Genomic DNA, 16,609 nt, shown 5'->3' on the forward strand with positions numbered 1-16,609 from the left:
CTGAAAGTGCGTGGGCTGTAGATTCAAGCTTAAGCACGTACACACTCTAACCTTATGTGTTGTACTTCCTGTTCTGGCATGTGAGCGTTAATGATCCACTACAGGTGTGTTATCAAGAATTGGATACGTGTTGCATGCTTAACAGGTGACTCTCCGGTGTTTGGTTATTTAATTGCTGTTACATTGTTGGTTTAGGCGTGTTTGGAGAATGCAATGTACCAAAGGAAGGTAAGATAATTCCCTATGAAATCCAAATCAAGATACTATTGTGACAGCTTCCTGGTACATAAATTAAATCAGCCAGTAAATGCGAAAATGGTTTATAACATGAAACAAAAAGTTTTTTTCATTGTTTAAATTTTACATTTACCATCAGATTTTTCTAGTAATTTCAATTCTCTGTGTGAACCCTTGGCTATTTTCTTTCAATTCTACTTAGACACACACAAACAGTCACAAATATTGACAAGGCCATTACATTACATCACATTACAGTCATTTAGCAGACGCTTTTATCCAAAGCGACTTACAGGAAGTGTATTCAACATAGGTATTCAAGAGAACTACTAGTCACCAGAAGTCATAAGTGCATCTCCTTTCTAGGCCACACACAGATGCATCCACACGCTGCACATGCACACACTCCTCCATTATCCATTAGCAGAAAGCCATGATCAGCAGTGGAGGGCATTCTCCTCTCAGGAAAAAATAGCTGACAAAACATTTTGCCCTCTAAAACTGCTGGCACCAACACCTACGCACATCTAGAGTGTGAGAGTTAATCAAAGAAAAAAGAAGACGGCCGGACAAAATTCAATTTGTATTTTTCAACATTCAAAACGTACTATGCGTTACAAATTTCATCTCACACCTCTCGCTCTCACCCATAAATTCACCTGCCCTTCCCTGACCTCCTCCAGTGATAAGTCTGCTCTCTCTCCAGACGCCTCGTCTTCCCATTTCTCCTTTTCTCTTCCTCTTTGGCCTCGTTGTTTGGATTCTATTATCCTGTCCTGCTTGGCTGCCTCCCCCTATTAATCCTAGCAGTTCAGTGTGTGTGTGTGTTAGTCAATGTGTGTTTGTGTGTGTGTTTATAGATGTCTGCGTAGACTATAAGTGCTGCCTGTGTGAGAGTGTAGAGGCTACTGAATGACTGCAAATGATTAATGGTCTGCGTTAGGTGAGGTGAAAAATGGCAACACACACATATAGACACTCCCATACACACACACACTCACCTTGTGCAGGTGTCCTGGTAATATCTTGTCTGTAGGGGTTGTGTCTCTCTCAGTAGACTGTGTCGTACCGAGAAGTGAATGGGGATGTGGTTAAAATGAAGTGGAAGTGATGCTGTGGATCATTGGAGGGGAATAAACTGTAATTGTGAAACTTGCTGCTGACCATAACGGCTTAACCCTCCTGAACACACAAAGTTTGACGGTTAGGAGAAAATCTGCTTCAAACAACAGTCAGCTCGTAACTGTTTTTGCTCTGCACTGCTTGTGCAGGTTTTGCACCCCACTTTTGATTCCTCCGTTTGGGATTCCCCTCTGTGCTTTTGCATGTGTGTGTTTTAATACTTGTGTGAGTGTCTGTAAGCTGATCCACGTGTCCTGGATTCCCTGCTAAACTTAGCCGACTGTGTTCATGATTGAGTGGTCATCAGCAGGGTTCACAGAGCGGATCTAAGCCGAGCCAAGCACTCTTTTTCAGGGTCCGGCAGGCCTGAGTACCTGTTGCTGCAGCCTGCTGATCTCACACAACATGAATTTATGGATCAAATGCATATTGATCCAGCTGGAGACAGCGGTGGGCGGCTGCACCGTGAATCACCGATTGCTGGACCGTTGCAAGGTTTTATGGGCTGACAGTGGGTTTAAGGTCATGTGCTCTCTAATGTGGATACAACCAAAATAAAGTATTTTTTGTATTTTCCTTAAATGCTTTTCAAAATCAAATGAATTGAATAGAACAGAATAGAACAGAGAGGAAGTTAACCACCTCATGCTTTTCCTTATGACAAGTCAAAATGTCTGCTGTGAAAAATAATTATTGTAAGATAACTGCAACTCATCATAGACAGAGCTGGAGATGACACAATAAAAGTCTTAGTCCATTCATTTTATTCTTTCATGATGATGATAGCGACAATGTACTTTTTTCACACAATAGTCTTCATGATGAAGTCTATGTGAAAGGGCGTCTGAAAAAGCTAAATGGACCCTGAGATGGGATTATTTCATCAAACTGATATTTACAAGGTCAAGAATGAACTTTCATGCATAACTTTTAAGCCATCTCAGGGCAGATGTCCTACAACTGCTATGGATAAAATCATGGCAGCAACTTAGCTCATTTCAACATTTCCATGACAACTGTGCAAACTATATCCGGTGATGAAAATCATGTAACAGTCATTACCTCCTGAAAGGGCTGGGAAGTCCTTGAGCTAGGATTGTAACTACTATTTTGTGATTTACTCACAAAACATTAAAGGAAAAGTTCTACATTTTGGGCAATACATGTATTAGCTTTCTTGTTGAGAGATAGATGAGAAGACTGACACAGTGTGCCCATTCAGTATGAAGCTGGAGCCAGGAAAAGACTATCTTAGATTAGTATATGAACCTCAAGGGAAAGACTCCAGGGAGTAACTGTGTCCAGCCAATAAATAGTCTGTTACAAAATCCCCTGTAACACTGCATCGTCATTTTTACTCTTTGGTTTTAGTATGTATTTAACAAATTAGATATATTCTGGTAATTAATGAGCTTTAGAGGTGCTTCCAGTCGTTATGCTAAGCTAATTTAATTATTTTCTCTCTGTAACTACATTTTTAGAAGTAACATGAGTTTGGTGTTGATCTTTTTAACTGACTCTCTGCAATAAATCAAATAAGCAAAAATGTTGAACTTTTCATTTAGCTGAAAAAGAAATTCAAGAGTATTCAAGGGAGTTTAACCAAATTGAACAGCAAAATAAAACAATCTATAAGTGCTCGTGTGACCACACATCCTTCAACACAATAATATTCTCTTATTTGGGGACATGTCCAAAAATGTCACCCGAGCACTTCCTGCAATGACAATAGGCAGTCTTATATAAGGTGAGAAGTCAGACACTTTATATTTGTCAATTCCGTGAAAAACCCCAGTGGACCTTCAGAGACTTTTCAATTCCAATTCATATTTAGCACAGATAGTGTGAGAGTGTCTGCCGAGTGGTTAACGCATGAGTGCACACACACACACACACACACACACACACACACAGACACACACCTCCCTATTTTAATGGATGAATTGCTCCCATTGTGTTAGCAGCGGCAGTAATTACATTGCTGCTGGGATTTTGCCATTCCGCTTTGGCCACAATACCGAACCGTGGACATCACACTCCGCAGAAAGTCATCTGGGTACGACAAGAATATTCACATCTGCCTGAGGACTTCCCAAAACTGCTGCAGCCTCCTGCGAGGCAACCTTCAAGCTCCAAACCATGACAACAACACACTCGCTTACAGCATTTCTCATTATTATGAAGTACCCTCAATCAGCTTCAGTGAGGAAGCGAGAATGTCAGGCTCTTCTCTGTGATGATGATCGTTACTGTGACTCTCAACCCCTAAACTTTAACCCCCAGCAGTCCACTGTACTGCACTGGGCAGAGCTGTATGTATTATTAATGAAGGCCAAATTCCATGCATGAAAGGCTGGCATTGTGGGCTCGATGAAAGACTCTGTGTCTTCTACTTTCTATCTCTGTTACCCATTTCTCTATATTTTCTACTTCTTATTTCTGTTTTCTGCTCTCTGTCATGTCTTACATCATGTGTTCTTTTGCTCAGTTTTTTTTTTAATTCATTTTGTAAGCAGTTTGGTTGAAAAAGTGTATCCCATAATGTCAGTTTCTCTCCAGACTCCTCCTGCTTTCTTGATGAATATAATGGCATTTGACGCGAGACAACGGCCTTTTGTCTTCATTCATTCAGTTTGAACAATACTGAATTCTCATCCAGCAAGATGTCAATCGGAAATCCCCTCCTTGCTGTGTCCGTGCATTATATTCATGTCGCTTTCAGAATTGTGATGCTAATGTTACATATTTACGCAATAAAACATGTTCTGACACAAATCAAAATGCAATCACGTGTTTTAATCATGTGTTTACTTCTTATGCAAACTCACATATATTTACCGTTGGCAATTCTATTTTTCTATTTAAAAATGACACATACCCTGCACATTTCCCAGCCCTCTCATGTCCGTGTGGAGTCTCTAGCTCACCTGACCTATGAAAACAACATCTGAGGAACTGCCAGTGCACTTACAAGGTTGGATGTAGGTCTGCTGCCCTCCACTGGACAAAGCATCTCACTGCAGACCCAGAACTCTTTTTTTTAGTCCAGTCTTCCCAACCCTTTTTAACAAAAGTCAGAAAAAAATAAACTTAATCAATGCAGCTGGTCTGTCTCTAATTCTCCATCTTGTTGCCACTCCTCAGATTGATCGAACATCCTTTTGAAGTCACAACTGTGATAGACTTGGTTTGTATCTGATCCAGGACGGCTGTCACTCATCTCAGTCTTTCCCATCTATTTTCACTGTGGACTAAGTGCACAAAACAAAAACCCTAACATATTATTTATAAGTTTTCTCAAACTTACATGCGTTATATGGGCTATGCATTCACACATTGCTTTTGGAGGCAAAAACTGAAATAAATTCACAAACAAAATAAAAAAATGCACAGTGTGTTATGATACATGAAGTGTTGCATTGTGTTTGTGGTCAATTATATCACAGAGAGGGTAAAAGCTTTACTTTTTGGTTGAAAAGCTTTGTAATATCCATTGTGTTTGTTTTACTGCTGGGGCTTTGGAGACCCCAAACAGGAATAATGAATATTCCTAAAGCAGACGGTGTTTATAAGCAATTTTCATAAAATTTGAAAAAGTCCCCAATTCTGAAGTTGATAAAAAAGATGTTAAACAAATGTATGACTATATTTCGAGGACGCCAAACAAATCATTAGGCTTAATTTATTTTGTCAAACTAGCATTTCAAAGGTCAAGGATGAACTGTTACTCCCTTTCTTTAAGATTACAAATCAACATGGACACGACGATGGGACCTGTGAAGACAACGGCTCAGGTAACACAGGCAAGAGGAACCGTTGGGTTCGGCTTTCGTTACAGGACTCGATAAATGAGAGGAAGGAATTTACATAACGACCCTTAATTGACTTTATTTGTGTAATGAGACACTTTAAAACCCTAATGCTAGATCTACAGCTGCCATACACATCCTGCCCATAATTGTGGCCTTTATAGCGTGTACAGTCTAATCACAGTACGGCTTTGGAAGGCTTTTTATTTACACTGCTCTGATGCTACTGAAATGATGAATGGGCACTCCCACCATCTGATTCATTCATAAATCATAACACACATATTGCCACAGAGGATGAATGGAAATACAAACTATGAAAATTGAGTAATTAATTCAAGGTCAGGAGGCTATAAACAGTTCATCCAAACCAAGTTTAAAACATGTTGCCACAGGTCTTGTTCTTTTTGAAATTAGAGCCTTAAGTTAGTTTCAAAGGCCTCTGAGTCCCGCTGGCATGAAAAACAGTGGAGGGGACTTATATCTGTCATTAATTAGCTCAGTGGTCTCAGACATTTTAATTAGTCTACTGTCACTCTCACAGGACAAGGAGTGAGGGTTAAAGACCTGTCGCTGTACATCTTAGTGTGTTGTTGGAGACCTTCACCTCTTACTGAACAGATCACACAGGGGTAGTCCCCAGGCTATTTCAGGATATTTCAATTAGAGCATGCTGGGGATGATATTAAATGGAAGGTGGTATTAGGTCAGGGGCAAGGAGTCCAGGCCCCTTGGTAGAGGTTATAAGGAGCTGTAACAAGGAAAGCTAAAACATGTGGAATATACTTTAATCATTTCTTCTCCCCATACTGGCCATGAAGTTTTACAGATAGGGGGACAAAGTCTACATTGCAAAATTACTAAAAAGTATAAGGTTCACCCAAAGCTATGAGGCATCAGCAGTCCACATTAGCCTAATGGGACTATATCTTCCAAAGCTTCTATTGAAATTAGCTTTTTAGTCTGGAAGTCCAAGTTTGGTGTTTCACCAGACACTTAGCTGAGCTGCAGTTATTGGGACAGTAACACAGAAAGTGACCAATTAAACTTTAAATGTGCATTAGAGTATTCTTTAATGATGAAGTATTAAAAAATAATACCCTTAAAGTCTTTCACACATCTTTGTGTTACAAAATAAAATAACTTGGAACCAGTTTTTTTTTTTTATCAACAACACCATCAAATATCTTTCAGTAAATGTTAATTCAAGCCAGAAGCCCTAAACACAATGACAACTGCGTGAAAGGCAGCGCATCAGCATAATCCATCTCTTAGTTGGTTTGTTGAGATACATTCAACACATTTGGGACACCATTAGCTGATTAAGTGACATGTCTATCTAATTATCAGTGGTGTGTGAAAATAAACTCTTACAGGATGGCATGGTTTTACATTCAGGGTGATCACTCTCAAAGATGTGACAATCCACATCACCAGGCTCTGTGTCACATTACCCTCACCCCCCATTGGGCACGGTACTGATTGTCTTCAGGCTTTGACTTGTTGTTTGTTAACAGGATTTGGGGAGGGGCTGGCTGCAGCGCCCATGGAAAGCACACATGACAGGCTAATCCACATGTTTCACCCTGTCACCTAAAACTGAGGGGAAATCCTCTGATGTCAACGTCTGCATTGGCCTCACATCTGTATGTAGGTTTATGGAAATCGCATGCTTTTGTATATGAACATAATGGCATGTTCTTTGAGTTCCAACAAGCGCAGTGATGCACTGACTCACAGATTTACTTCCCTCATTCACAGGTCTAACCGCACTGCATGAGTGTATGTTGTATCGCTGTTGGTGATTTGTGGATGAATTAAAATTCTATTGATCCGTCAGAGTTTTCCCAGCTATCCCTGGAGGTGATGAGGTCATGACTGTGGTTTAATCATCACTGTGCCGCTCTGACGGGAATTGATTGGAAACAGCGGTTGTTTGACAAGGATGTAATGATGAGCTTATACACACCCCACATGCACACAAAAACTGAGAAATGTGACGACTTAAATTATTTATTTTATTACACATGTATCATGTGGTTTCCACTTGGATCAAAGATCACACAACAATTCATGAGTCATGGCTAACTTCCAGATTCATAATAGTATGAGAGACCACTAAGAGAAAAAACGACTTTCCTTCCCGGTCAGTCTGCATGAGGTTCAGATATTGATTTAACTGACTACAGAAAAGAGACTCAATGGCACAAGTCAGTGAAGAAAGAAATGAAGATTAATGTGGTAACCTACTGGGTTGCGACAAGAAAAAACAAATAATTACAAGAGTGTGGGGATATGTAGGACAAAAACTCTATAATGTATAATATGCTTCACAATAATGCTTCACAGGATAGAGTGAGTCACTTCCACTTCACTGTCATTCAGCTTTTTAACTGATTATGTTATGGTAAAATCCCACGTATTACCCATTGGGGTTCCCAAGTTTTGAAATTGGGGTTCCCAAGTTTTGAAATGTTCAATTTTTTGGTAATTCAGGTTGACTTAGTTGGTATCTTTTGGAATGTTGAAATGAATGTGATGGACCCAAAGTTTAAGACGCATGACAAACACTATGTGCTTGGGGGTTGAGCAACAGGCTGCCTGCACAGATTGCAGCAGATAGCCCTTTCCAGTAAATTGTGTGAGCATGAGTCAAGCAGTAGTAAACCCAAGGATCAGGGATGTCGAAACTAAGGTGTGGCAGGTCTGCGTGGGTTAGCTAGAGTGTAGCAGCAGCTCTGACTGTGCGATTGCAGCCGCACTGCACCTTTAACTAAACACTGGAGAGTATTTATTGAGTGACGTGGGACGCAGACTGCGTGCTGAGTGTGGGCAGGAAGCGCAGAAAGCCCACGTGGTCAAGTTAGCTAGAGTGAGAAAGGACTATACCGGAAAGGAAATGGCTCGCGTTCAAGTGGGTAGGCTATAAAATAAGATAAAATAAAAATAATCCTTTATTAGTCCCGCAGCGGGGAAATTTACCATAGGGTATAGTGCAAACAAGAGACATAGTAAAAGAAAAACAAGATAAAATAAAATGAAAAAAATATATATATATAAAATATTATATGTACAGACAGACAAACTATTATGGCTATAATTGCACAGTGTATTGTATTGCACATGTGTCATGTGGTCTGCTGGGAGCAGAGTTGGTAATAATTAGCGAGAAGAATGGGCAAATAAACCAAAATCTGTTGTTTTCAACAAGTTGTGACTTTTTTTTTTTTAAGCGCAATTGCCAGGACACATTAGGCCGTCACCCTTTTACTTTGAAGGCTCCTACCGGAAGTAGGCGGTCTTCGTGACGGGTTCCTTGACTCTATCAGAGACAGAAACGGGCGCACGGTGGCTACTTGAACGAAAACCGGGGAAGCTCGCACAAGAACCGGCTTGGCTTTCGTCTGAAACTCAACATGCCACAGTACAGATGCTGAGCGCGGGTCCGAGACGAGCGTATCTACTCCCTGAACGGCGATAGTTGACGGCCACGCCCCGTATCCGCCGACCAGAGCCCGGTACAAAACTGCTGGCGGAGACGCGGCGGTGAGCGCTTTGAAACCCAGCAGGGCGGCTAGCGGAGAGGACAGGCAGGAGTGTCGGCTGTGTTGGGAACCATGAGAGAGTACAAAGTAGTGGTTCTCGGGTCCGGAGGGGTCGGTAAATCCGCGTTGACCGTCCAGTTCGTGACGGGATCCTTCATAGAGAAATACGACCCCACGATAGAGGATTTCTACAGGAAGGAGATCGAGGTGGACTCGTCCCCGTCCGTGCTGGAGATCCTGGACACGGCGGGGACCGAGCAGTTCGCCTCCATGCGAGACCTGTACATCAAGAACGGGCAAGGCTTCATCCTGGTGTACAGCCTGGTGAACCAGCAGAGCTTCCAGGACATCAAACCCATGAGGGATCAGATCATCCGGGTGAAACGGTACGAGAGAGTGCCGATGATCCTGGTGGGGAACAAAGTGGACCTGGAGGGGGAGAGGGAGGTGTCGTCCGGGGAGGGGAAGGCGCTGGCGGACGAGTGGAACTGCCCGTTCATGGAAACTTCAGCCAAAAACAAAACGTCGGTGGACGAACTGTTTGCAGAGATAGTCCGACAGATGAACTATGCCTCCACACCAAATGGCGACGACCAGTGCTGCTCGTCTTGTGTCATCCTTTAAGACAAGAGGGGGACAGCCATACAAAAAAAGTTTTTATCCTTTGCTCGGTTTTAAGTTTGCAATGGTGAGTTGAGACACATTACATCACATCACATTACATTACAGTCATTTAGCAGAGGCTTTTATCCAAAGCGACTTACAATAAGTGTATTCAACATAGGTATTCAAGAGAACTACTAGTCACCAGAAGTCATAAGTGCATCTCCTTTCTTAAACAAGCATCTAAGAGCATAAACCAGAGCAAAAGTACAGAAACACACTAATACGAATACAATAAGTGCAACAAACTAATATGAATACAATAAGTGCAACAAACTAATATGAATACAATAAGTGCTAACATTACACTGGAACATGTAGAGCTGACATAAGTGATCAGAGCCAGTGCTTGTGTGTGCATGTTATTGAAATCCTCTCATGGCACATGTCTATATTAAGTATGCTAAACTTGGCTTCACTTCAAAGATCAGCATTGTGCTGTTATTTAGTTTAATGTCAAGTTCTCGTTCATAATAGCCCATAGTTACTTTACAAAGGTGGCATACAGCATTGTTTTGCCAAGCAGATTGGGGAAGTGTCTGACTCATTTGCAGAACCAGAGGGACAATCTATGACGGACTTAAGTGCGATTACAAAAGTTGGTGGTTGTATTTGTACACCTATGGGTTTTAAGTTGCTAAACATCTGCTCAAATGGTTTTTTCCTTCTTCTCCAGAATGAGGTTAACAGGAGTCGGGATATTCCACTGTTCTTATATGGCCTACATTCAGGGCTCAGCAAGTTTTTTTTGATGAGCCGAGCCCAGAATTAGCCTTTTCTTTCAGTGTTTTTTCTTTTCATTATCTTTGGTCAGAGGTTGTTGTGGTTTATTCATGACTCTTTTTTTATCTCTTTGTTTGTTGGCAGTGTGTTGCAGCAAGTGTGTACTGTTGAGCTCTTCTTCGTGTCTCACCCTGGCCGTGGAGGAAAATACAGGGAGGAATGCTGCAGGGGGACGAGAGGTGGTGGAGGAGGAGGAGGAGGGGAGCGACTGAGACTCAGAGGGAGGGGTCCACTCTTTAGGAATTCTGCTGGGTTGGAGTATCTTTGCTGCACGATCAGTGTCCACCATTGATGTCAACACAGTGGCAGATCCAGAGTCTCAGCAACACCCCCTCACCAGTTCCAACTGTACTCACAGCTGGAACGAAACCCCAAATGGAAAAGATGTGGAGGACGACACTTAGAGACACTCATGAATGGATGTTTGTGTATAAGGAGACAGAGAGATAGAGTATATTTTGTTAAAGAAACTGCGCGGTCGGGGGCTGGGAAGTATTTGTGTGATATCTCTGCCTAAGCCGTTTTTGGAGCAATGCTCCACAACACTCCAAATCCTATTTTTTCTTTTTCTTCTCCAAAAGTCAAAATAAGATGACACCACTTATCTGCTGGTGGAGTAAAACGTGATGAGTGCCACTTTTTTTTTTCCCTCCATCTTCTCTTCAGTGTAAGAGAGGACCTTAACTGAAGTGACACGGGGACGGTGACCCGATCGCCCTTGTGTCGAGTGCCTTTCCAAAACAAGTCAGCTGTTCAGATTTAGTGCCAACCTACATGTATCACCAAAAGAACCCTTCTTCATGGCAATCCACAATTTAGTGAACTGTTCTTCTGGATAATCTTGTACGGGTGGAGGCTGAAAAGAAACTACAAAAGGCTTTTTTGTTGATGGAATGGCGTTTTTTTCTGTATGTTTTACATTGGCCTTTTTGAAGTCTAAGGTGTTCATTTTGCAATGTCTGCTTAGTCCGGCCAAAACTATCTCTTGAAATGCACAGGTACTGGAATCTCCCTGGACGTGATAACAACACCAAACGCTTACCTTCCAGACCACTTAAATCAAATTCTGTTTATGTTTATTTTGTTGTTTTTAACCGGAAATGTGATGATGTACCGTTGACAAATCTAACCTGATTGTAAGTTTAATTTCAGACACGCCCTTTAACAACGGGCTGTCTGTTTTAAAGAAAACAAGACTTTTAATACAAATTGCATTTTTTTAAAAAGAAACCAGGCTGTGTTTTCTCTTTGTTGACTTGATCCACTTGTTTCAATGTGTTACCATAATGGCTAGTTGCCAGTTTGTTGATCCTAAACAAAGTTGTCATCAGCTTAGTATGTTTGAGTATACACAAATACCTGGATTACTACAAATACCCACAGTATTAGAGTAGGTCTAAAAGTAAATGTTCAGCTGTGTGTATAATTTACAGTAACATGACTTAACTCAGAACCCAAACTTACATGAGGTCCTTGAAAGTTGAGGATAACCCACAGGGTAACAGGAAGTAGGAGTACTATAGGAAAATGCAGTATGTTTGAGTTTTATGTTAATAAATTCCCCGGGCACCTTAAAGTTAACTTTACTGCATGCAGTGTTTTCATGAAAGCCATTTGGCCCAAAAGATTATTAGTGTCACACCAAATGGCGACGACCATTTTTTTTTCCTACTGTGACCTAGCCACTTCTATGTGGTTAACGCTAATACCACGGTTATGAATGTACAAAATCAAAAGCTGAAAGTAACCAGATGTTACCAGGTGTTTACATGGTATGTACCTCGCCTCTGTTAGTCTGTTGCAGTGTTTACACGACACTGCTAATCTCAGCGTGGTTATTGTCGGGCTATCCGAGCCCATACAACCTGAACGGCAGGAATTTGTGTGAAGATAATTGTTAAGTACCTGAGGAGATTTGTCACTCCTGCCTCTTTGATGAACCTGAGCCTTATTCACCGACAAAATGTAATCGAGATGAAAACCCCTCTATCTTCTCAACCAATCTAACGCGCATAAATAGATGGAGGCCAGGCCGTGACGCTCCAGAGAAATGTCTCCTTTAACTGCGTGGGCGTAGTAGTGTTTCAGCCCAGAGCTTCAGCCTGGTTTGCAGCGTGGGTGTAGCGGTGTGATGTGGAGAAGCTGGTATGACCGAGCGTGCCCCCCCCGCTCTGAATCCTGTTTTACCTGCAGGAATGACTTAGCCCCGGCTGGCTGGTCGACCGCAGAATGTCTTGGATCTGAGGGAGAAAAAGCTTCACGTAGAGGGTGGATATGTGCTGGTCTCCAAGCTGTACTGTATATGTGTTGTGTTATGGTATGTACTTCATGAGTCTGAGCATATGTGTCTGCCTGTCACTGTCCTGCACAGGCTCAGACCACACTGGGACTGAGTCGGCTTGGGTATCTGTGCCTGTTAGCCAGAGTTAGCGATGTATCATATGTGTTCTTGGGCTTTACCATGTGACTGTGGGTCAGGGTACGGGGGTTCTGTGAGGGGGTAATTCAGCGGGAATATTGCAGCCAACAGGTGTGATTGAACAGTCGTGTGCATTATAGCTGGGCCATGTGGTTGAAATCAATATTTTTATATTTAAAATACCTTTTATGATAATGATTTATACTAGAATATACTAAATGTGTTCCAAAACCTATGTAAATATAATCAAATATAAGCATTTTGCATTGAACTGTGCATTATATTCCACAATAGTCCTCATGGGATTACTAATTGTTTTTTCTTACGTTACAATTAGCTTTAAATCATTAAATTGGACACAGGAATTTGGTCAATGATAACACACTATGCCCATATCATCACAAATGTGTTAAACTGAACGATGATAAACACTTACATTGCATAGCCCTAATGTGTCAACAGCAATCTTTATAGTATTTGCAGATTTTTCCTGTGTGGGTAGACAACCATGCGCATGCACACACAGACTGTGTATTTTTCTCACTCCCTAAAGCTGAACTACAGCTTAATATTTGGTTTCAGTGCTCTCTGCAAAAGTGTTTGCGTGGCGTTGTTCACCAGCTCGCAGATCTTCCTTACAACCACCACATGCCTCAGCTAGTTTACAGCTGTGTTATCTATGTAAAGCCTAAACTGATGGCAGGCTTCCTCCAAGGCTTTGATACAGATTGCGTGATTAGACATAATCAGAGCTGAACTTTAACTTTGCCTTTCTAATAATATATTTAACTTGTGTTGGATGAGAGGAAGATGTTATTAGAGCTATGTCCCAGATACTGTAAATGTACACACCCCATGTTCAACTGCTGGGCAGCTTCTGTGTCATGCTGTGGTATAAACATCTGATAGCAGAAGAATTTGCCCTTTTGAAAGAAATGGGCCTGTCGAATTTCCTGTTCCCTTTTATCTACCTCTTTCTAAAGAGTGAGAAGGTGAAAGTTTAACTTCCTGCTCTTTTTTTCTTCTTCACAATTTATCTCCAATGTTATCTCTGTGGTGTTGTTGTTAGATTACTTGGTTTCAACCTTTTAGTTATTAAGTAAGGTTCAGTATTTATTTTTTTTAAGCCACATTTTTGCATACTTGAATTACAGCCTTTTTTTTTTTTTTTTAAATTTCAACGAATTTAATTAAGCTATTTTTTAAATCGATTGGTTTCAGTTGCAGTCAACTGGAAATCTGTTGTGTTCAGTTCAACTGATGGCCCGACTCGTCAGTGGTTGCTGGTCATGGGAGATGGTCATGTGATGCTGTTGCCATGGTTAAGGGGGGGTTGGGATCTGGTATGGCAGCTCGGGGTGGCCTCGTGACCTATAGGAGTTCAGCCACTGCTGGAATGGTGACTGTAAGAGAGGAGGGTGTCGCTCTGTTTAATCATCTTCCTCTTGAGTTTCCATAAAACATATATTTTCTTTGCTCATGACAGGAAGTGTGGTTTTACTTTTAAAGCTTCATTGCTATGTAAAGAGATATACAGAGGTTTTTACAGCCTCAGATGAATAATTTCCCTTCCTTGGTTGCAATGGACTCAATATAGATTTTTTTAATGATTAAGATAAGGGTTTAGTTTTGGTATTTGCTGACCAGATCTGTGGTAATCTCCTCTCTTATTTTGCTGTTGGTAGCAGTTGCTCTGACAGGAAGTGTTGCGACAGAGGCAGTGAGAGTGGGTGGTGCGTGTTTGCATTTTTTACATGGGACTTAATCACTATATAGGCTCCTTGTTGAATTACAGACTTCTCTTCCTCTCAGCGTCATCATGCTATTTTTGAGGCTCTGTTGTGTTCAAGAGTGTGGTTTTCGCCTGGTTTTCTTGGCAGATGTGCCTCTTATGTACTGTATCTGACTGAGGCAGTGTGCTCTGTGAAATCCATTTGACTCCATTAGCCTCTCTTTTTTTTTCTACGTGTTGTTTATTTTGACACATGACACGACGCATACAGTTCAACAATAAATTCATTCAACAGAGCTTGCATTTAGCTGGAATGCGGCCGCATTGTTAATTTTATAGTTTGTGTCACAGTCGTTTCTTTTTGTATTTAGCATTACCATAACAACACAGAAATAACCATTCGCTCCTTATTTGTCTACCCCTAAAAGGTTGAATGAGCTTTGTTTTTGCTCTTTCAGTCACACACAAACACACACACGCACACACACACACACACACACACACACACTGCAGTTAACTCACATTGTGCACATTTAAACCCAGTGCAGTTTAAATTCCTGCAGCATTCCAACACCAAAACTTTGTCCAAACACAAGTAGCAGAGACATCACACTTGTGACAGGTTCCCTTTCCTTATTACCCAGTTAATACTTAATCTATGGGAATATTATAATCTTTGACCGTACTGCAGTTAAGAGTGATATCTTGCCATAAGATTGATGGTAGAATGTGAGATATCTTCAAATAAGTACATTTTGCTGGAGAAAGTTTTATCTATCAAGGTAGTTTAGTAGCGCTGCTGTGAAAACTAGTATTCCTCATCGTGTATGTCTACTGGACGAAGGAAACATAACAGGGTTCAGGTGAGAGCAATGGGGGTCGTGACTGATTATTCTGTCAGTTCTCTCTCTCTGTGATCTGTAAATAAGGGAGTGGCCTTTCTCATTCAGAGATGGGAATGCCCCGGAATTCCTCTCATTCCTGTCATTCCTTCAACTGTAATGTCTGGACATGTCTTCAGCTTGAGCTGAAAGAGCAATGGATCTGGAGAGAAAGTTTGGACGAGTTGTTTTTGTGTATTTTAAGGTTCATTTCAGGGCAGTGGCCTTGTGGTTGCCCCTCAATTCTGATTGGGAATTACTTTCCTTTGTTGTTCCCAAGCTTGTTCCTTGTTTCTTTCTTTCATGATTGATCAAAACTCTTGATTGAGGGCCAAGAAGCTACAACAAACACCGAGGTAGAGAAAGAGAGATCAGCTGAGCTAAAGGATGACAAAGAGTGCAGGGTTTTCTGGGCCTCCAGACACTGCCCCACTATGTCACAAGATGGATCCCACTGGGCATGCAGTCAAACTGCTCTTTATACCCATCTTTAGATAATCATAGCACAGTTGTCTTAGTTCACACCAGAGCTCGATCTGACATGGAAACTAGGCCAAATGAGCCAGCTAGACAGTACTAGTTACTTGCAGCGTCCCCTGTGTGGATAAATAGCTTTTGTTCACTGGTGTCAGTGAGGAAAAGGAATGCTTAAAGACCTGATTTGTAATTGAGTTCTGTCATTAAGTTTGTGGAGGCATGGCAAAGTGCAATTTGTTCTTTCTAGAGGTATAATAAAATATATAATCTCAATTATTTAGGGTATAAATACCTTCAATAACATATTTGATAGCATGTTGTTATCTTTGGCCCTACTGAATCATGCACTGTGTCGGTCACTTGGCAGCTGTTGCTCTCCAGTAGGCCTCAGATGTAGCTCCAGAGGTTTGGGTGTGGTTTCTCACTTGAATGACAAGGCTGGCTTCTCTGCCAGGGGACTTACAAGAAGTGAATTGCTTTGAATGCTTCCTTGTAGTTAGTTTGTGTGCCTGTTTGATCATAGGCCTACATCAGATGTTAAGAAGTGATGCATTAGGTCACATTTAGAGAAAGGAAAACAACATCATTTGGACCCGACCATGCGTTCCGTGTGATATTGGAATGTTTGGTTGAGACGACAGAAGAGAGAGGTTAGAAGTTTGTAACTATTGGTTGTGATAATGCCATGGGGGATTTCTGGTTTGATACAACAAGGGCGTCTCAGGGCACAGTCAGCAACAAAACAGCATCACTTGATCTGGATTGGGTTGAACCTGCTTTTTGTAACTCCATTACACAGATTGTGTGTAAAGTTCTTTCAAAGTTCTTAAAAACTTCTGTCTAGTTTCAAACATTTCTAAACAATTCTCATTCTTCAAAACTTCAAAAAAATAATTAAAGCACAGCTTATCTGTAGCACCATCCAATGAAGTCACTGTAGC

The 16,609-nt window shown here is 41.3% G+C and overlaps 1 protein-coding gene across 1 annotated transcript; it reads left to right on the top strand.

The window, feature by feature from the left end:
- Positions 1-8,480: 8,480 nt before the first annotated feature.
- LOC129100915 (ras-related protein Rap-2b) lies at positions 8,481-11,389 on the top strand. Its single transcript, XM_054610500.1, has 2 exons — positions 8,481-9,401; positions 10,244-11,389. The coding sequence occupies exon 1, from the start codon at positions 8,786-8,788 to the stop codon at positions 9,335-9,337; it is 552 nt and encodes a 183-aa protein (XP_054466475.1). The 5' UTR covers positions 8,481-8,785; the 3' UTR covers positions 9,338-9,401; positions 10,244-11,389.
- The last annotated feature ends 5,220 nt before the right edge of the window (positions 11,390-16,609 follow it).

Source organism: Anoplopoma fimbria, chromosome 1 (genome assembly GCF_027596085.1).
Source record: "Anoplopoma fimbria isolate UVic2021 breed Golden Eagle Sablefish chromosome 1, Afim_UVic_2022, whole genome shotgun sequence".
Lineage (NCBI taxonomy): Eukaryota > Metazoa > Chordata > Actinopteri > Perciformes > Anoplopomatidae > Anoplopoma > Anoplopoma fimbria.

What these genes read in the sequence shown, in the direction of transcription:
- LOC129100915 (XM_054610500.1), top strand. Translation starts at nt 8,786, where the DNA reads ATGAGAGAGTACAAAGTAGTGGTTCTCGGGTCCGGAGGGGTCGGTAAA.